The sequence below is a fragment of the Anabrus simplex genome, chromosome 12, assembly GCF_040414725.1.
Source record: "Anabrus simplex isolate iqAnaSimp1 chromosome 12, ASM4041472v1, whole genome shotgun sequence".
NCBI lineage: Eukaryota > Metazoa > Arthropoda > Insecta > Orthoptera > Tettigoniidae > Anabrus > Anabrus simplex.
Window position 1 is genome coordinate 57,686,909 of NC_090276.1, and position 20,268 is coordinate 57,707,176.

The 20,268-nt window shown below is 39.4% G+C and overlaps 1 protein-coding gene across 1 annotated transcript in view; it reads right to left on the reverse strand.

Moving 5' to 3' along the window:
* LOC136884022 (integrin alpha-PS5) overlaps window positions 1–20,268 on the reverse strand; it is a 156,085-nt gene that overhangs the window by 122,928 nt on the left and 12,889 nt on the right. The window contains exons 2-3 of the mRNA XM_067156026.2: window positions 16,392–16,507; window positions 8,048–8,177 (exon numbers count right to left, since the gene is read on the reverse strand). Coding sequence (XP_067012127.2) covers window positions 8,048–8,177; window positions 16,392–16,507 — 246 coding nt within the window. The remainder of the gene's footprint in view (window positions 1–8,047; window positions 8,178–16,391; window positions 16,508–20,268) is intronic.

The following is a 20,268-nucleotide window of genomic DNA, read 5'->3' on the forward strand; positions in this document are numbered from 1 at the left end:
AGAGGGATAATGCTTGGAGGAGAACAGCTTAGGAAGTTATGGAGTTTCAATTACCTAAGAAGTATCATGGAGGGAAGTGGAAGAAATGATAAGGAAATAATCGAACATGGAAAATAAGCAGGAGCATTCCTGAAAATTGTCAGAATCCCGGTTTTGAGCAAGGGTGTCCCTCAGAGTGATATACAGGACGTACTATATACCTATTCTGATGTATACAGCAGAAACTTGGGTAATGAGACAAAGAGCTGTGACTAGTATACAGGTAAGTGAAATGAAATTTCTGAGAAGCAGTCTAGGAGTGACAAAAATGGATAAGATGAGAAATGAGAAGGTTAGAGATATAGTAAAAGAAGAGCCAGTACAGAACAGGATAGAGGCATCTAGACATAGGTGGTTATGGACACATGAAGAGAATGATAAGAGGAAAGGATACCCAGGAGGATGGAAGAAATGGAATAACAAGAAAACAACCGAGAGGAAGACCAAGAGACAGTTGGATAAAAGGAGTAGAAGAATGTGTACAGAGAAAAGGAGAGGACTGGGCAAGAGTGAAGAGGGAGAAGTGGTGGGGAGACATGAGCAGATGGAGAGACTTATGTTCCAAGCAGACCTTGACAACAGCTGGAAACTGCATATGATGATGATCGGACGAGTTGGCCATGTGGTTAAGTTCACGTGCGGCTGTGAGCTTGCACCCAGGAAATTGTAGGTTCAAGCCCCACTGTCGGCAGCCCTGAAGATGGTTTTCCATGGTTTCCTATTTTCACACCAGGCAAATGCCTGGGGCTGTACCTTAATTAAGGCCACGGCCGCTCCTACGCCTTTCCTATCCCATCGTTGCCATAAGACCTATCTGTGCCAGTATGACCTAAAACAAATTGAAAAGATGATGATGATGATGATGATAATGATGGAGAAATGAAAATTATTAGATATCGATTCATATAAATGAAGATTAAGCAAATAATTCACAAAGCTAAGGTCACTAGATAGGTTCTGAGACATGAAGATCTTGGCTAGAAAATACTGTGAAGGAAATGGCAGGTTCTTGCATATTTTTTGGTATAACAGAAATCTTGCCGAGAAGTAGAATTCAGTTAAAATACTTGGTAGCTCTCCTCACAAGACATGACCTGTGAAGAAGCACTTAAATAAAATGGAAATTCTTAAAACCAACTTAGAATGCAAACTATTCAAGGAGATAGACATTACCTCTCTCACAATGTTTACATGCAAGGCTCCAGCCTGCAAGAGGTACAATATGTTTGGGAATACAATCATCGAACCAAAGGAATTAAACACAAGTTCATTACTGGGACAGGAATAAGGAATTGATGTTAACTCCAAACAGGGTAGTATAACAAGGCAATAGGCTGCAGCGCATCCAGAGCAATGCTGATGAGCCTTTGTTACAAAAAAAAAAAGTTTTTAATTAATTGCTGTCTGTAGAGTTCACTACTGTCATGGAAAAAAGTATAGACACCCGAGTTAATATGTTGTTGTTGTTGTTGTTCTTCTTCTTCTCTTTATGGGGCCTCTAAATATTAGTTCCTAATTAGCATCGACCTCTAAGATCCTTTGCTACCATGTTTTTCCTTCATTTCCACCTGGATATACCTGCTCCCTTCACAAAGCTGCAGCTTGTTGTTATTGGGTCTTCTTGGATATTTCCTCTCTCTTCACCTGGTAGTCCTAGAGTGGAGAGTCCGATTCTACCCAGCGTCTCACATTCGAAAAGTACGTGTTCAGCTGATTCCTCTGCTTCATTGCATTCCCTACATATATTGTCTCTTATTACTCCAATTCTATGTAGGTGTTTTTTCAGATATCCTGTCAAGAGTCCTACTACCCATCTTATATTTTCTTTGCTGAGTTTCAACAGTTCTTTAGTATACTTCTTGTTTGATCCTTTTATCAGTTCCTTTGCAAGTCCTGCATCCTGAAGTATTTTTCCAGTTTTTCCAGTTTGTTTCTTTAGTACCCATTTTCCTATGTAGTATCGGGCTTGTCCATAGGAAATCCTGCATATAGGTTCTGGGCCTAAATAATGTGTTTCTGCCCCTTTCATTTCCTTCTATACCTACATGCTATAGTACCCATATTATTTTGACAATGTTGTACTTTGAGAGCTTCAGGAGAAGTGAGTTGCAATACCAGACAATTCTGAATATTATCCGGACTGCCTCTAGTGCCTTAATGGCCGCTTGGCTGTCCGTAAAAATGAAAATGTTCTTATTCCTATAGTTTATTTTCAGATTTTCTTCAAGACATGTTGCGATAGCTATCATTTCAGCTTGAAAAACTGTAGTGTGTCTGCCCAGACTCATCTGGATTGATCTCTCAGGCCTTCCCCCATTGATCCCTCCTCCTCATCGTCATAAGACCTATCTGTGTCGGTGCGACATAAAGCAACTAGAAAAAAAAAAAAAAAAAACCTCCTCCTGTGCCATCCACAGTCTTTCAGTCATCAGTCCACCATACTATATCTTCTTTTTCAGTATTCCATTTGTTGATATCCCAGTCTTCTTTTATTATTATCTGGGTCTCAAACAGTTTTTCAAAGTTGTACTTTGGTATCATATGACCAGAAGGCATGTGTAGAACTTCCTCTGTTAATTTTACAGAGTCCTAGATTGGGTCTTTGTGCATTCCAGCACTCTGATTGTGTCAATCTATATGAACTCATTCTAGCCTGTCCTTTTATGAAATTGCATAGTGATGGGAGGTCTAGTAAAGTATTCAAGGCTTCTGTCAGCATAGTTCTCATAGCCCCAGTTATGGCTATGCATGCCATTCTCTGTAAGCTATCCAATCTACTGCCAACTTTTCCTTGACTTACTTTCTGCCACCAGATGATTGCAGCATAGGCCATCAATGGTCTAATGATCATTGTGTATATCCACATTACCAGTGTTGGTCTTAGGCCCAATGTCTTCCTATCGGCTCTTTTACATGCATACAGCAAGTTCTTGGCAAAGGTTATGTTCCTTTCTATATGTGGATTCCAGGTTAGATTTTTATCTAACACTACACCTAGGTGCAGTGCCTGTTTTTCCATATATATATCTTGTCCAAATAACTTCAGTGATCTATTTCCCTCTAATTTTCTCCTTCTTGTAAGAGGGACCATAGTTATCTTGTTCGGGTTGACTGATAGTTGTTCTTCCCGACACCAGTTCTCCACAAGGTTGAGTGATCTTAGCATGAGGTCCTAGATAACACTCGTCATCTTACCTCATACCACAATCACTAGGTCATCTGCGTATCCTTGTGTATAAAAACCCTATTCGTTGAGCATAGCTAAGATTTTGTTCACCATGAGGTTCCACAGCAGAGGCGAAAGAACTCCTCCCTGAGCACAGCCTCGGGTGGCCCTAACCATCAGCGTTTCTTCAAACAGGGTTGCTTTTATCTTCCTGAGTTAATATGTTAATAAAATGTTTATCCTTTGTCCTACATAGAAACAACCTTCAAATTTAGTTCATTTTATTCTATGTTTAATTATGTGGAGTAGAAATTTTTATCGTACCCAGTTAAAATTTCAATGCAGGTTGAACAAAAGAAGTGCCAGTATTTTTTCCATTTCTATGGAGCGCTCACTTTGAAAATTCATAACTTTAAAAGTATTGATCTGATGATTACCAAACTTTCATATGTCTTAAAGTAACTTATTGTTGATCTGTATGCCAAGTTTTTATTTCATCTGATATATGCATAAAAGGCTGTTGTACATTTTGTGAAACAGTATTTTCTCGTTACTGGATGATCATACCCATAAAATAATCAGCTTGTTATGGAGTTCATGGGAATGCCAGGCTAAAATTAAAACTACTTTTTGCCTGCATCCAGTTGCTGATTTTATATTGATTTACACATATATTTAATTATGTGGTTGTGTAGCATCATGAGTGCTGGGTGTCTTGAATAGATGGTCAGCAGTACAATTTCGGTTTATGAGGACATCTCTGCCCCTATATTAATCACAGTATTATAATGATTATTTTGCGTAGCTATTGCTAGCCGAGTTAATACATGAATAAAATGTGTATCCTTTGTCTCACATAGAAACAAGCTTCACCAAAATTTAGTATAGATGGAGAATGGTTAGTGTAGAGCAGTTTACATATCTGGGTAGCATCCCACTCCAGTCGCTCGGGTGTGTTTAACAAGCCTCCTCCACTCCTTTCTGTCTTCCACTTTTCCTGCTCCATTATTTCCGCCACATCCAATCCAGCTTCTCTAATGTTCTTCCCAATCTGATCCATCCACCTTCTTCTCGCTCTTGCTACTGGTCTCCTTCCCTTAACTTCTCTTTCTAATTCCCTTCTTGCTACACATTCCTTTCCCTTTCTTTTTACATGTCCGAACCATCTCAGTCTTACTTTCTGTATGTTCTGTACTAATGATTCTATATTTAGCTCTTCTCTGATTTTAATATTTTGGATTCTATCTCTTCTTGTCTTTTTAACCAATGTTCTTAAAAATTTCATTTCTACTGCTTGGATCTTACTATCTTGTCTCTTATTAGTTACCAGCGTTTCTACGCCGTATGTTATAATTGGTATGAAATACTGTTTATATAATGTCAATTCTCTTGGGTACTTTGCATCCCACAAAAGTTCTCTGACTTGACGATAAAATGCTGTATCTTTACTTAGTCTGTTATTAATTTCAGGGTTGATTTCATTACTTCCATTAATAATGCTACCCAGATATGTAAACTGTTCTACATTCTCTAACCGTTCTCCATCTACGTTCACTTGGCTTCTCTTTTTCTCTTTTCTACAGTGCATGACTACAGTTTCCTTTTTACTGATTACTATTCTAAACTCCTTCAGATTTTCATTCCAAATGTCCAGTCTCCTTTGTACTTCCTTTCCTCTCTTTCTTCAAATCACCACATCATCTGCAGGAACTCTGAAAAGTGGTGGCAAAAGGGGCTCTGGTTAAGACGCAGCAGGTCGTTATGCTACTTAGGTTCCAAAATGGGTAAAATATAAATATGTAAATAAATTCAGTGTTAATTTTAATCTTATACCAGTTGTATAGTATTATTAGAAGTAATTTCACATACCGTACTGTATATGAGTTGACTATGTTTGTAAGATATTATAAGTAGAATTTTGTAAACAATATAAATTTATTACGGATGATGTGTGTGTTTAATAGAAAAAATTATTAGCGTAAATTGTATAATATTGTTTTCTAGGAAAATTTTCTTCGTCTCCTGTTAATTTAAAATTTAGTGCTTGACAATAATGTATTTTAGTGTACCATTTGCCACCGAGGTAGACACCTCATTTGCAAATAAAGAGATTTTGATTTTGATTTTGAAATACCAAAGCACTCACTTCATCATTACTAATACTCTGTTTTACACGTTTTATGATTTCATCCATCAATATAATAAACAATAATGGTGACAGTGCACTTCCTTGCTTGAGACCTATTTTTGTATAAAATGTTTCAGTCACCACTCCCCACTTGTACACTACATTTACTCTCATGATACAACATTTTTATTTTGTTAATTAATGATTTTTGTAGGTCTACATTCTTTTTCTGGAGCCATTCATACATGCTTTCCCTTAACTGTATAATAAAGTTTTTCCAAATCCAAAAATACGAAGTTGATTTCTTTGCTCCTTTCCAGGTGTTCTTTCATTATCGTTTGCACTGTAATAATCAAGTCTATTATTGATCTATTCGGTCTAAAGCCATGTTGTTCTTCCTCTAACTGTGTTTCTATTATATCCCTCAGTCTTTAGTCTATGACTTTCTCCATTATTTTTAGCCCATGTGATAATAGGGTTATACCTTTATAATTTTCACATTTCTTCCTATTTCCTGTTTTGAACAATGGTACAATGCTTCCTTGTTGCCAATCTTCAGGTATCCTTTCATCCTTCCATATGGCATTGAGGGCTCTCTACAGCCACTGTAGTCCAATCCTTCCTGCTGCCTTAATCATATCAGCATTGAATTTGTCTTTTCCACTTGCTTTACCTTTGGTCATTGCTTTCACTCCCCTTTCAAGTTCCAACCATGTTAACGGGTTCTCTTCTTTTTCTCCATCTATTATTTTCATTTTCTTATTTCCTTCTTCCTCCGAGCAGTCATCCACATTATACAGTTTTGCAAAATATTTTGACATCACCTTCTGAAGACCCTTTTCGTCATATACTCTCTAATACCTTGATTTTTTCTTATTTTATTCTTTTTGATTTTATTACTGGGTATAATATTTTCTGATTTCCTAGACTATCTCGCTCAATTTTGTTGGTAAACTCTCCCCAACATTTCTCCTTTTCTTCCTTGATACTCCTCTTTACTTGTAGTTTCAATCTTTTGTATTCCACATGTAAACTTTATCTTATTCTCATCACTCTGATACATTTTTTGCTTTTCCTTATCGATTTATTTCTTCAGCTTGTTTCTTTCTTCTTTTTCTTGTCTGTCCACCATTATGTCTCCTTTTCCTTAACCTCAATTACTGCTTCCACAAATGTGTGTCTTAAATTGTCCCACTATTCTTCTCCAATTCGTATTTCTGTGTTAGGCAACTTCCTTTATATACAATATTGAATGCCATTCTTTTATCCTCATCCTCCAATTTCCAAATCCTGATCTTTGGTTTCTTCTTCAGTACAATTTTAGGGATTTTTACTTGTTTTAAATTCACAATTAATAATCTATGATCACCTTCCATACTTTCACTGGGGATTATCTTCGTATTCATGACGTATCTTCCCCATTCTCGGTCTGTTATTATAAAATCGATGAGTGTTCCATACTGTCCATCCCAAGTATATTGGCTGATTTTATGGTTATTCCTCTTCATAAACCATGTGTTCTTTATTATCAGGTTATTTCTGATGCAAAAGTCCAACAGTTTCTCTCCATCTTCATTTCTATCGCCATACCCATGTGGGCTCAGAACATTCTAGTATCCCATTCTATCAGTTCCCACATGGGCATTCAGATCTGCCATTATCACGATCCCATCTCCAACAATATGTGTTTCCAGTTCATTGAGGAAATCTTCTTTTTCTTCCACGCTACATCTTGTCTGTGGAGCATACACCTGTACTATCTTCAGTAGTTCCTTGTTTACATGTACAGTATGTGCTTTAATATAATTCTTTCATTTACATACTCTACTTCAGCTATTGGTTCAACATTTTGATTCACTATAAATCCCACTCCATTTCTTTTCTCTTTACGGTTACCCATCCAGTACAATGTGTACCCCTTTCTTAATTTCCTCATTCCTTTCCCTTTCCAGTTTACTTCATTTAATCGTAGGATGTCAAGTTTTCATCTCTACATTAGGTCAATCAATTCATTTTCCTTCCCGCTCATTGTTAAAATATTTATTCTTCCAAATATGGTTTTGTTCTCTGATCTAACTCTTGAATGAACATCAGCATTACCATCACCATCATACTGTGCAACTGATGTGGAGGATACCAACCCCCGCAACGTGGATGCGCCAGACAAGAATTACTCCAGTGAAGGATAGGGAAGGTGACCTTAGCTCCCTTGAGCCAGGTTAATGGTTGTGTATGATGCCACAACCAATGACAATATTACTCTATGGCTCTGAAAATTGAATGTTAGTTAAGAAAAGCTACCAATTACTCATAATGTTTTAAAATAACAATTCTCAGAAAAATCTTAGGATCTTCAAATGAAAACACCACCTCAAAACTATCCAGCAGTCAGGATATACAAACAACCTACAGAGAATCCATTAAAACTGACATAATCTGGAGCAGACGTCTGAAATACTTTGGACATATTCTGCAAAATGATGACCTACTACACCAAGCCTTTGTTGGACAGCCAAGTGGTGAGAGACCTCATTGCAGACTTAGAATCTGCTGGAGAGTTCAAGCTGTGCAGGATCCTTGGAATATCAGTGGAGAAGAGGAACAAATTTGGGACAGGAGAGAATGGCAAACACGTATGGGAGGGACTAAAAGTCCTTTATATTTTAAATGGCCATGGCTGTAATTTTCATTGAAAAAAGAAATCAAACACTTACCATTTTGGCGAGAATTTGTAGGAGTCAGCCTTGAAGCTGGAGGTTTATCAAGTTCGTCGATAGACGCGTAGTAACACAGGCCAGTCATCTTGTGCATTGCATACTGGTTAACCCACCGAGGAGCACAGATCTACAAATGAACAGAGAAAAAAACCACTGGGCATTCAGATTTAAGCTTACATACATACACACGTACATACTGCACATCCTCGTTCCATACTGCGGTGTCTTTCAGCATTCAATCTGCAAGCCTCTGTGAACTATGCTGTATCTACAAAGACGCACATAAAATGCTGTCAGTTGGTACACTTATTTATTTCACCTTAACTTCACATAAACATACACATAACCTAATCAACTGCTGTCACAAACAAAATACATTCATCAGCAAACTGCCATCTTTAACAAATGCCTACCACTAAGCACATGCCACACCGAGATCACAACCTTAAAACACAGATAAAACAGTTGACTGCTAACAGCATGTTGGTTCAACACAACACGAGGTCGCAAGTATACTCCTGTTAAACTTTTTTTTTTTTTTTTTTTTTTGCTAGTTGCTTTACGTCGCACCGACACAGATAGGTCTTATGGCGACGATGGGCAGGAAATGGCTAGGAGTGGGAAGGAAGCGGCCATGGCCTTAATGAAGGTACAGCCCGAGCATTTGCCTGGTGTGAAAATGGGAAACCACGGAAAACCATTTTCAGGGCTGCTGATAGTGGGGTTTGAACCTACTATCTCCCGAATACTGGATACTGGCCGCAATTAAGCGACTGCAGCTATCGAGCTCGGTTGTTAAACCATAGCTCCAACTAAGGAATAATTCATCTCCACCAACAAGACCACCTCCGTATATACGTGCCTGGTCAGGCTTCTAGAAAGATACATTTTCTCATAAATTCTAAGAGTGCTTAAGGCCCAGATATAATGTACAGAATATTTTACAGAGTTCTCGTCACCGAGTGCCAGTCTGGATGTTACAGTGTGTTTCACAATTCTGTAGTGGATTACAAATTATATATACAAGTAATAATAAATTATATATAGGTTCTTACAATAACTAAATTCATATATATATCTACATCAAATGTTTTGACCATCAGGTCAGGAAATATCCTGCTACCGTATGTGACAGTAGACGGTACAACCTGCGACTGTCTGGCCGAGGGTCAGGCGACCATTACCAAACCTGACAACCAGAAGGGGGGCCAACGGCTATGGGCGGAGGAGTTCCCCTTTTGGAGGCCAGATGATGCCTGTGTGCAGGAAATGGCACATGAATTCATCAGAAGTTGGCAGTCAATGGCTACGAAGGCGGAAGAAGGAACTTTGGAAACACCTCAATGGCGGAGTAGGCAGAGGAACTGCAAACCACAAACTGCTGCCTTGCAGATAGGGAGTGGACCCGAAAGGCTAAGGGAAGATACCCTGACAGAAAATGGGCTGGCATGACGGCTAAGAGGGCAGCCCCCTCATCATGCTAGCTTCCGTAGGGCTAATAACCCACGTGGAGCGAAATTAACTATTCAGAGAAACATGAGAGTAGCCGGGCAGATAAAAAAAGGGAACAACCTGGCGTGAAAAGGTATATGAGAATTGGTACTTGGAATGTGACCTCTCTGTCAGGGAAGGAGGTAGAAATAGTCAAAGAAATGGAAAAGTACAAGCTTGCCATACTTGGAGTCAGTGAAACCAAGAGAAAAGGCAATGGTCAAATAAATTTGGATAAGGGATATGTAATGAGATACTCAGGAGTCAGCAGGAATGAACAGGCAAAAGAAGGTGTGGCCATCATTATGTCCGAAGCAGTGGAAAACAAAGTGACAGGATGGGAACCTATTAACTCCAGACTTATCACAGTGGATCTGGAACTAGAAGAATGTATTACGCTATTGCAGATCTATGCCCCCACTGAAGATATGCAAGAAGTAGATAAGGAGCAATTCTATGTTCAAATGCAAAAAGCTATAGACAAAGCTAGGGAAAGAAGTAGACATGTTATTGTGATGGGGGACTGGAATGCTAGGATCGGAAATAGGTTACGTCGAGGACATGGATGTATGGGTCAACATGGAGCAGAACGAACCATCAATACCAATGGTGAAAGAATGCTGGAATTCTGTATCGATAATGAGCTAAGGATTGGCAACACCTTCTTCCCCCATAAAAGTATCCATAAAATAACTTTTGAAGCAGTAGGCCAAGGAGCAAAGAGTCGTATTGACTACTTTTGTTACACTAAGAACATGACTTATGCAGCACTAGATGTAAGGGTCTTCCGCAGTGCAGAAATGAGTACAGAACATCGGCTTCTGGTTATGAAAACAAGGTTTAAGGCTACACCCACACCCTCTCATCTTCGATTTGAGAATATAAGAATTTCTGCATTTAGAGAGGAAGAGGTAAGGCAGAATTATGCTCAGAAGTTGGGGGAAATACTTCAGCAAAGAGAAAGAGAAGAACCTGAGAGAGGTTGGAACTTAGAAGAGAGATGAAGTGAATTTAAGACGAATATTATTAAAGTAGCAGAAGAGGTCTGTGGGAAAACTACAGTAAACACACGAAGGAAACGAACAAAGTGGTGGACTGACGAAGTCAAGGAAGTTGTAAGGAGGAAAAAGGTAGCTTGGAAGGAGTACATGAGAACAAGAAGGGTAGAGGACTGGAGGAACTATGTTGAAGCACGTAATGAAGCAAAGCGGCAAGTACAAGAGGCAAAAGAAATGAACTGGCAGGAATTTGGTGAGGAAATGGAATCAGAATACAGAAATAATCAGAAGAAATTTTGGAAGATACTAAGATCCCTCCAAGGCAAAACTGGAAAGAGAATCAGGAACATTAAAGATAGGAACCAGAAGATCCAAACGTGGTCACAGGACATCCTTGATACATGGAGCACGTACTATGAGGATGTGTTCCGCGCAGACCAGAATTTACAAGACGACGCCGGTAACGGGGCAGAAGAAGAACTAGAAGAAGGGGAGACAATTATACAGAGTGAAGTAAGAGAGGCTATCACTGAAATGAAGGTGGGCAAGGCAGCTGGTTGGGATGGAATTTCACCGGAATTGATGAAGTATGGAGGAGAGGCAGTGGTGAAATGGATGACAAGGATATGCCAACAAGCATGGAGCATTCAGAAGATTCCAAAGGATTGGGAGAAGAACATTATTGTTCCTATCCATAAGAAAGGCAGCACTCTGGACTGTGCAAACTATCGAGCAATTTGTCTTTCCAGTGTGGCCGGAAAGATATACTCTCACATATTGGAGAGGAGGTTGAGACAAGAAGTAGAGGAAAAATTGGAAGAAGAACAGTGTGCTTTCAGGCCAAGTTGACAAACACACGACCATATATATACACTAAGAACTGTTATAGAGAAAAAACTTAGTTGAGGGAAGGATGTTCTAGCTGCATTTGTCGACCTAAAGGCCGCATTTGACTCGGTCCCCAGGGAACAGCTGTGGGCAGCACTTGAAGACGAAAAGGTAACAAAGACTCTCTTATGCTGCATTAGGAGCATGTACAATAGAGTCGAAGGAGTGGTGAGAATAGCTGGTAAAAGCAGTGTAAAAGAAGAACTAAAAGAATTAAGGTTTGCAACTGGAACATGAGACCATTATATATATGTCCAATCCCTAGTCTATGCAGACGACATTCTGATTTTTTTTTTTTTTTTTTTTTTTTTTGCTACGGGTTTTACGTCGCACCGACACAGAAAGGTCTTATGGCGACGATGGGATAGGAAAGGCCTAGGAGTTGGAAGGAAGCGGCCGTGGCTTTAATTAAGGTACAGCCCCAGCATTTGCCTGGTGTGAAAATGGGAAACCACGGAAAACCATTTTCAGGGCTGCCAATAGTGGGATGCGAACCTATTATCTCCCGGATGCAAGCTCACAGCCGCGCGCCTCTACGCGCACGGCCAACTCGCCCGGTCATTCTGATTTTGGCTGGGAAAGAGGAGGATCTTCAACAAGCTCTTACTGAATGGGCTTATGCCTTCCAGGACCGTGGAATGGAAGTGAATGCGAGCAAAACCAAGGTCATGCAGTTCACCAAAGGAGAAAAAGTACAGCTTCAAATCAAGTGGAACCATGAGGATATTGAACTAGTAGAACAAATTGAGTATCTGGGTACCATTTTCAGAGAGGACGGAAAATTAGAGGCAGAAATAAACAACAGAATTAGAAAAGCTAATCAAGTTTACTATGGTATAAACAGCACAATCATAGGGAAGAAAGAAATTATTAGAAACACAAAAATGCGGGTATATCATGCCATGTACCTGTATGGTGCAGAGAGTTGGACAGTGCATAAAAAACTGGAGAGCCGTCTGGTTGCCGCTGAGATGAGATATTTACGGAAAGTTGCCGGGAAAACTCGAAGAGACCATATTAGAAACACCACAGTAAGAGATGAGCTTCAGCAGGAGCCAATAATGGACATCATTGAGAGGAGAGGATTGGGCTGGATTGGTCACCTAGAAAGAATGGAAGATGAAAGAAAAGCGAAGCAGGTGTGGCAAGCCAGACCAACAGGAAGAAGAACACGAGGGAGGCCACGGATTGAATGGGAGGAGTACATCTTGGGATTGATCAGGAAGCGAGGGAAGACCCTGGGTGAGGTTCAGAGAATGGCGCACGATAGAAGAAAGTTTAGTAAATGGCTGAAATGTCCCGACGCCTAACGGCACAAAGGGAAAGAAGATGAAGAAGAGAGAATATTGTTTTCAAGTTTTATCAGTTTATCACACTTGCGTCAACTAAGCACTTTCATAATACTCTATTTATACCTAGCTGTGTGGCCTTGCTTAGTTCCCTACCTCCTGTCTTTAAATCTTGGGCTCCCTCTATTTCTCATACCCTCCATGGCCATGTTTATTATTCTCCTCTATCCACCTCACATGACCCAATCACCAAAGCTGGTTTATGAAAATGGCTTCATCCATCGAGTTCATTCCTAATTTAGCCTTTATCTCCTCATTCCAAGTATCCTCCCACCTAGGATGACCAGACATCCTCTTTCATCCGGACATGTCCAGTTTCCGAGCAGATTATTTGAGAAAACCAAAATGCCCTCCTCTTGTAGTGAATCTGCTTATTTTGGGGTAATCTGCTTTAATAGTTCGTTTTTACAAGTATTCCTCATTTTCAGCAGGGTCACAAACAACCAGGCAATTACCTCTAACACTTCCTAGATATCCCATATTACACAATCAAATATCAACAAGCTCACAACTAGTTAAATTATACCAACTTATTTAAGGGAGGTTCTCTCCTTGTGCTAGTGTAATGGACTAGTATAACTCGGTAACACTTCTCTAAACCCATGGGTAAGTAGTGGAAATATCGAGCTTGATTAGTAGCTACTACTACTACTACTACTACTACTACTACTACTGAGTTGTTTACGTCTATTATTACCATTATTATTTACATAGTTATGTATGGACTTTATTTGGTATAAATCATGGTCATATCAATTATTATTTGTGTGTTTATGATCTGTCTTGTTTAACAAAACATCAATCAATCAGTCAATCAATCAATCACTACTGATCTGCATTTAGGGCAGTCACCCAGGTGGCAGATTCCCTATCTGTTGTTTCCCTAGCCATTTCTTAAATGATTGCAAAGAAATTGGAAATTTTTTGAACATCTCCCTTGGTAAGTTATTCCAATCCCTAACTCCCCTTCCTATAAATGAATAAACGAATAAACATGTGAGGTTATGTCACGATTTGTCTGCTGTATGTATATTAATATGACTTTATTTAACGTAAGAACACGTAATTTATAATATATAATTTAGCATTACCTATAAATATGACGTATAAATCTAATGTGATGTTGTGCAACACACGGTAATAGTACAGAACAACGCACCTTTTGTCACTGGAGTTTTATAGAATGTTCTATACATTTATACATAGATTACGAGAAAGCATGTTGTCTCATACTTTTCTAGAAGCCTGGCCAGGCAAAGTACCGTAAAACAGGGTAACTTCAACCACTTTCTCGTATATTTATAAAATTAAAATGTGAAACATTCCCTCTAATTTTCTGAAAAATTATGATTATCAAAAGACTGGCTGGAGTTAACCCATGTTTTGGGGTAACTTCGGCTGCCATAAAAATAACTCAAGAAACAAAGTTTTCTCCGATGAAGTGTTACTTCGGCCACCGTTAATGCTTTTTCAAAAACCTGCAGAACGCTCAGTATCAAAAATCATGAACAAATTAAAACAATTCATGGTGAAACAGATGTATAGTGCTCAAATTCACGTACAAGCATTCTATGGTATTACAAATTACATGTTGCATTGCCTAAATATTTGTAATGGTACAACAGATAATAAATAAAAGGTGCAAAAATCATAAAGCCCAATTGTATGGAGAGGAACGTCAATCAATTTCTTAAATGTGTATCATCCATGTCAACTGATATCCATCCATTTATCATTGAAAATGGGAGGTCTTTCCCCTCCCTGTCGAGATAAACTTCTGCATTTATTGTTATTGTGCCTTTATTAATTTCTTCTAAAGCATTCTTGAAGTAAACAGGATTGTACGTACAATATCTGCGGCCGTGTAATGTTTTCCTGTATGTTCTTGGCATGGCCGAAGTTACCCCGGAAGAGGATAACTTCTATCACAAAACTATTCCCTGAAAAACCTATTTGAATAAAAATGCATCAAATTGTGTTGATCAGTTACCAGACGTACTTACATTTTGACCCCATAAACCACTGGAATGGAGAAGTGAATGCTGGGGCTAGAGAACAGTTTGTTTTCTGCAGTTGCCAGACAAGACAATAGTCGGGGCTGCAAAAGAAATCAACTGACTCAACAGTGAGACCGTCAATGTTTTTTGGACTACCAAATGTTGATAGAGATGTACATTTTAGTTGCTGCAAGTGGTTCATCTTTTTCAGAATAGGAGGCAGGAGAAAATAAGTGTTGCTATTCGTCAGTGGCCGAAGTTATCCCGTATGGCCGAAGTTACCCCACTTTACAGAATGTAAAGAGACAGTCTTAGGAGTTGTTAGCGAGGAGTCATTAGTCGAACTCAGTGTGTGAACTCATGTTGAGATTTTGTTGTGTTGGTAGTTGGCTGACATGCTAATGTGGCAGTCTTCTTCTTCTATTCAGTCAAGAGTTTTGTTCAAAATTGTGGTTTATTAATGTGTGTGTAATGTGTATATTATTTGTAAATAAAAACACTATACACAATTGACAGCCCTGTGTGTGTGTGCGTCTTTGTGATCACGACATCCTAACCACAAATGTGATACTCTAAGAAGACAACACATCAACAGACAGCAAAAGCTTCCATACCAGTGTGCATCGGTTTTTAAAGTGGAACAATTTCAGCCCTGTTTTCCTGAATGCGACAGCGTCAGTGATTTGAATCCATGTGTTATCACTGACTCTGTTCAATCATTTGACCTATTTGTGTACATCTGTCAGACCTGGCAGATCGTGTACAGGTTTCTCACGAAAATGGTACAGTTCTATTCTAATTATTAACATTTAGATGCAGATCTGTGTACATGAATTTTGAATCAACAATGCTCTGTGTAAACCACTGCAACCAGTATGTGGAGGTATGAAAGTGAATCTCAGATATAAAATGAAGACATTAATATGTGTTATCACCATAATTTAGAACTGTACATATCTTAAATAGTGTAATATTTTTAATTTAAGGTATTGCTATCTTATGTTCATGTTACATTTAGCAGCTGAAGATGATCCCAACAGAGGATCGAAACTAGTCCTGCACCCATAATGTACTTTTAAATGTAAATACATATAATAAACACTATACAAGTACTGATTAGGTGGAGAACACCAAACCTTTGTGAACTCTTTGCTCCATAATCGCTGATAATGGGCGACTTGTTGAAGAGGTCAAGGATATCCGCAGCCTGGATGAAATGGCGATCAACAATTGTCGTCACTTGTGACCGGAGGATGAAAGATAATCTCAAATCGAAAATCTACCATACTGTCATCCGGGCTGTTGCACTGTACCTAAACTCCAATTAATCCATCAGGGAGAAGTTTGGCGTGGCACTGATTCAAGATAAAATGCGCGAGAGTATCTATGATGGTTTGGACAGGGGCCGAGACTACTGTGAAGACCGGTTACATGCTAGAAGTCACCAGTAGGAGACCAAAACAGCGATACCCTTCACAACGATCTGAAGAGCATCAATCTCCTCCCTGACGCGACCCAGGACAGAATTAAATGGAGACAATGAATCCACATAATAGACCCCGCCAGCAGGAGGGTAAAACACTGAAGAAAAAGAAGAAAGATTACATATTTCACTCACCACCACACGGCCACCTTGCTTCCTTTCCAGGTCCATGCTCCCTCCAATCCAAGCGTGGTCCTTCAGGTCCACGACTGGGTTCGCTGTGTTTAGTGATGACATTGGCTTTTCATTTCCTGCCATTGGAATCAAAGAAAGAACGAAAGAAAGGTTATCTACAATCTCAATACAAATGAAAAATTAAGGGATATGAAGGGGAAGAAACTATCCAAAGAGAAATTACACATTGTCATCATCCCTCTCACCTCCTTTCTAATATTTATGTAGAGTAGACAGAAAGGGAATCCAAGAAGAATTTAGGAAATGTATCACTGTTCAAGATGGGGGGAACAAAACTCTAAGATATGCAGACATGCATACAGTACAGGGTGAGTCAGGAATACGGCTGTATGTTTGATCGATTGCTTATGTTTATTAATAACCCTTACAGATAAAAGTCTAGGTCTGACACAATCAACACACAACAATGCAACAAAAAACATCAACAATACCGAGTTATATAATTGCATTAAAATGCCGTTAACTTCACGTCACAGTTCTTTTTTTCTACAACGTGCTTTACATCACACAACACAGATAGGTCTTATGGCGACGATGGGATAGGAAAGGGCTAGTGGAAAGGAAGCGGCTGTGTCCTTAATTAAGGTACAGCCGCAGCATTTGCCTGGTGTGAAAATGGGAAACCACGGAAAACCATCTTCAGGGCTGCCAAAGATACTTTCTCCTGGATGGAAGCTCACAGCTGCTTGCCCTTACCCACAAACTACATGGCCAACTCGCCCAGTTCACATCATAGTTGACAGCGCTTTGGAAAAATCACTCATAGCTTTCTGATACATGAACAATGATATAGCACGAATTTCTTCCTCAATTACAGTTTTCAGCATGTCAATGTCTCATGGTTTTCGAGTGCAAACTTTCTCCTTCAAATGCTCCCACTACCAATAATCGCAGCCTGTGAGATCAGGAGAGCAATTTGGCCATTCTGTCAGTCGTCTCCTTCCCACCCACCTGTGTGGTAATTTGCGATTCAAAATGTTCCTCGCCGCAATAACACAGTGAGGGGGTGCACCATTCTGCTGGAATATGCAGGGTTGGTGCTGAACACTTTGCATCACTGGCACCAAAACTTCATTGAGGATTTCACAATACCTTTGACCGTTAACTGTCTCTCCAAAAAATTTCATGCCTAGCAATCCTTAGCATCCAATCATTGCCCAGACTGTCACTGATCCACATTTCATATACTTCTCTTCAATAATTTTAGGATTCTCTCTGACATAATAATGGCAGTTGTGTCAATTAACATTCCCATTCACTTGGAACACAGCTTCGTCTGAAAAATGCAATATTTTGTACCAATTTGTCAATTTCACATTCCTTTAACACAAATTCCCACAGCTGCAAGCACCTGTCAGAGTCATCTTTACTCAGTTCATGAACACGAATCGGCTTGAAAGTTCAGTACCTCTTACATCTCAAAACACGAGACACACTGGACTGACTGATGTCAAATTCATGTGCACCCTGGCGTTTTGATTTCCGGGGAATGTTTCCGAATGCTTCCACGATCCTTTCTGATGTTGCTGCATCAGTGCGGCTGCAAGGTCTTCCAGGAGGTTTCCCGATATCAGCAGCCATTATCTTCACTTTCCCACAGCTGATACTAGCAAAGTTATGTTAAAATCATGCTTTGTTGTGTGTTGATAGTAAGAAGCCTCGACTCTCCAACGGTGCCATTCTTCCATCTGTAAGAGTTATAATCAAACATCAGCAATCGATCAAATGTATAGCCGTATTTCTGACTCGCGCTGTATATTTACGAGGCCTGTTTTTTTTCCCAGCATCCAATAGGCTATAAGAAAAGGACACATTGACTTAAGAAAATTATTTTATCACTAAAAGTATAGTAGTTTCATTCTTATTTTTCCACACAATCGCCAAAACGATTCAGGTATTTATCGTATCATGACACCAGTGAGGAAATGTGCATCTGGACAGCCTCCTGAAGTTATTCGTTTGTACGCCACAAATGGAGGTTTACGATCAGTGAACTTTCTACAGCAATCTCAGACATTTCACGGTCTTCTCTGTACACAACTGTGATTCAATACTTAGGATGCCAGAAACTTCGTTCACGTTGGGTCCCATGAGTGTTGACTAACGATCACAAAACTTAACGAATAGCGTCAGCTGCAATGTTTCTCACACGTTACCATAGTGACAGGGGAAGAGTTTTTAAAGTCTATCATTACTGGCAATGAAACTTGGGTCCTGTATGACACTCCAGAAACCAAAGAGCAGTCTAAGTAGCAGATGCATCCTTCTTCTCCAAACAAGCCAGAAAGGTTTAAACTGACACTGAGCAACAGGAAAACAATGGCTACCGTTGTTAGGGACCATAAAGGTACTTTGTTGGTGGACTTCATGGAACAGGAGTCTGACCAGACTCACCTCATTGGCAGCAGATGTCTTTGCAGAGGACATCGGAAAGCTGATGTAATATGACAAATGCCTAAATACCAATATAAATATAAATATAAATCAACATATATATCATCTGATGGCCAAGCAGGCATCAATTTCTGGTAATGAGACAAAGTCTCTTAGTGCATTGGCACTGCCTGTGGCTGCAAGTAGCCTACGCAGTGGCCTCCACAATATGCACTAGCCAGCATATTGGTAGGTGTGCTAGGTACCAACTGATGAGCCCACCCTAGCACACGAGGGCAAAACGCTGGCAACCAAGAATGAGTTAGCTGGAAAATTTATAATGTCCAATAACGAACCATTTATATTGGTATTATATTATAAATTTACTCATTCGGGACAAATGTTTCAGATTCCCTATGGGAATCAACATATATATCAAATGCCTAAATAGTTTTGCCAATTATGTCAAAAAATAAGTATGAAACTACCGGTACTAAACGTTTTGTGATAAAATCATTTTCTTATGTCAATGTGTCTCTTCTTTATAGCCTGTACCGGGCGGTACACCTCCACGCCGCTAATTTAAAATTTGCGCCAGTTGAAACTCCTCTGGTGGAGGAAGTCTGAACTTTATCTAATGTATTAATTTTCAAGTTTCTCAGAAGATGTCACCACTTGGAAATTTTGAAGTTTCTGAACTGGGTCGTTTTCGACGTATTTTTGTTTTGCTTGTAGTAAGAAGTGTGAACTTTCTCTTCTAGAGGACACTACTGAAGAACTACAATAGTGCACCCTAGTGCAAGGTGAAAGAACTGTTTTTTGGAGAAATTTTTATTTCAAAAGTTTGTTTCTTGTTAAATTTCTTTCTGGTATTGTTTAAGTTGGCTGTATTCCCCTTTCTTTCCCCTTGTTTTGAATTTAGCCAATCCTGAATTTCTTTAATTAATTTACGACCAATAAGGTGTTTCTTCTTCAGATTGGATATGCTGCTTAACCCTAACCAATAAATGATTGTGGGCGGGTGTTTTCTTTCCTGAAACGCCTCGAACTTTCCGCGAGAGTATATAAACTGCTGATTTTAGGGTCTCTGCGCCACTTCAGTACCATCTTTCAGTGTGTAAAGAACATAGCAGGGGGCGGGTAGCGCCTCTTTCTTCGGGCAGCAGTTCAACAACCAGGTAATGGCCGTATAATAACTTCTTTTCTTGCTAGCTCAGCAGTTTAACTCTCGGGGCGGGTCCGAAGCGTTTCCACCATGTAACTTTCCCTAAAATGTAAAGACACCTTGTATTTATTCTATCTTTTAAGCTACATATTGGAATAGAGAGTGCTTAACCCTCTCGAGCTCCCACTCATATTGTTTTGAGGTGAACTTATTTCTCACAACCGATTCTTCCTTAATGTAATATAAATTGTTCTTTTCTAAAGTCACCTCTGTAGTATG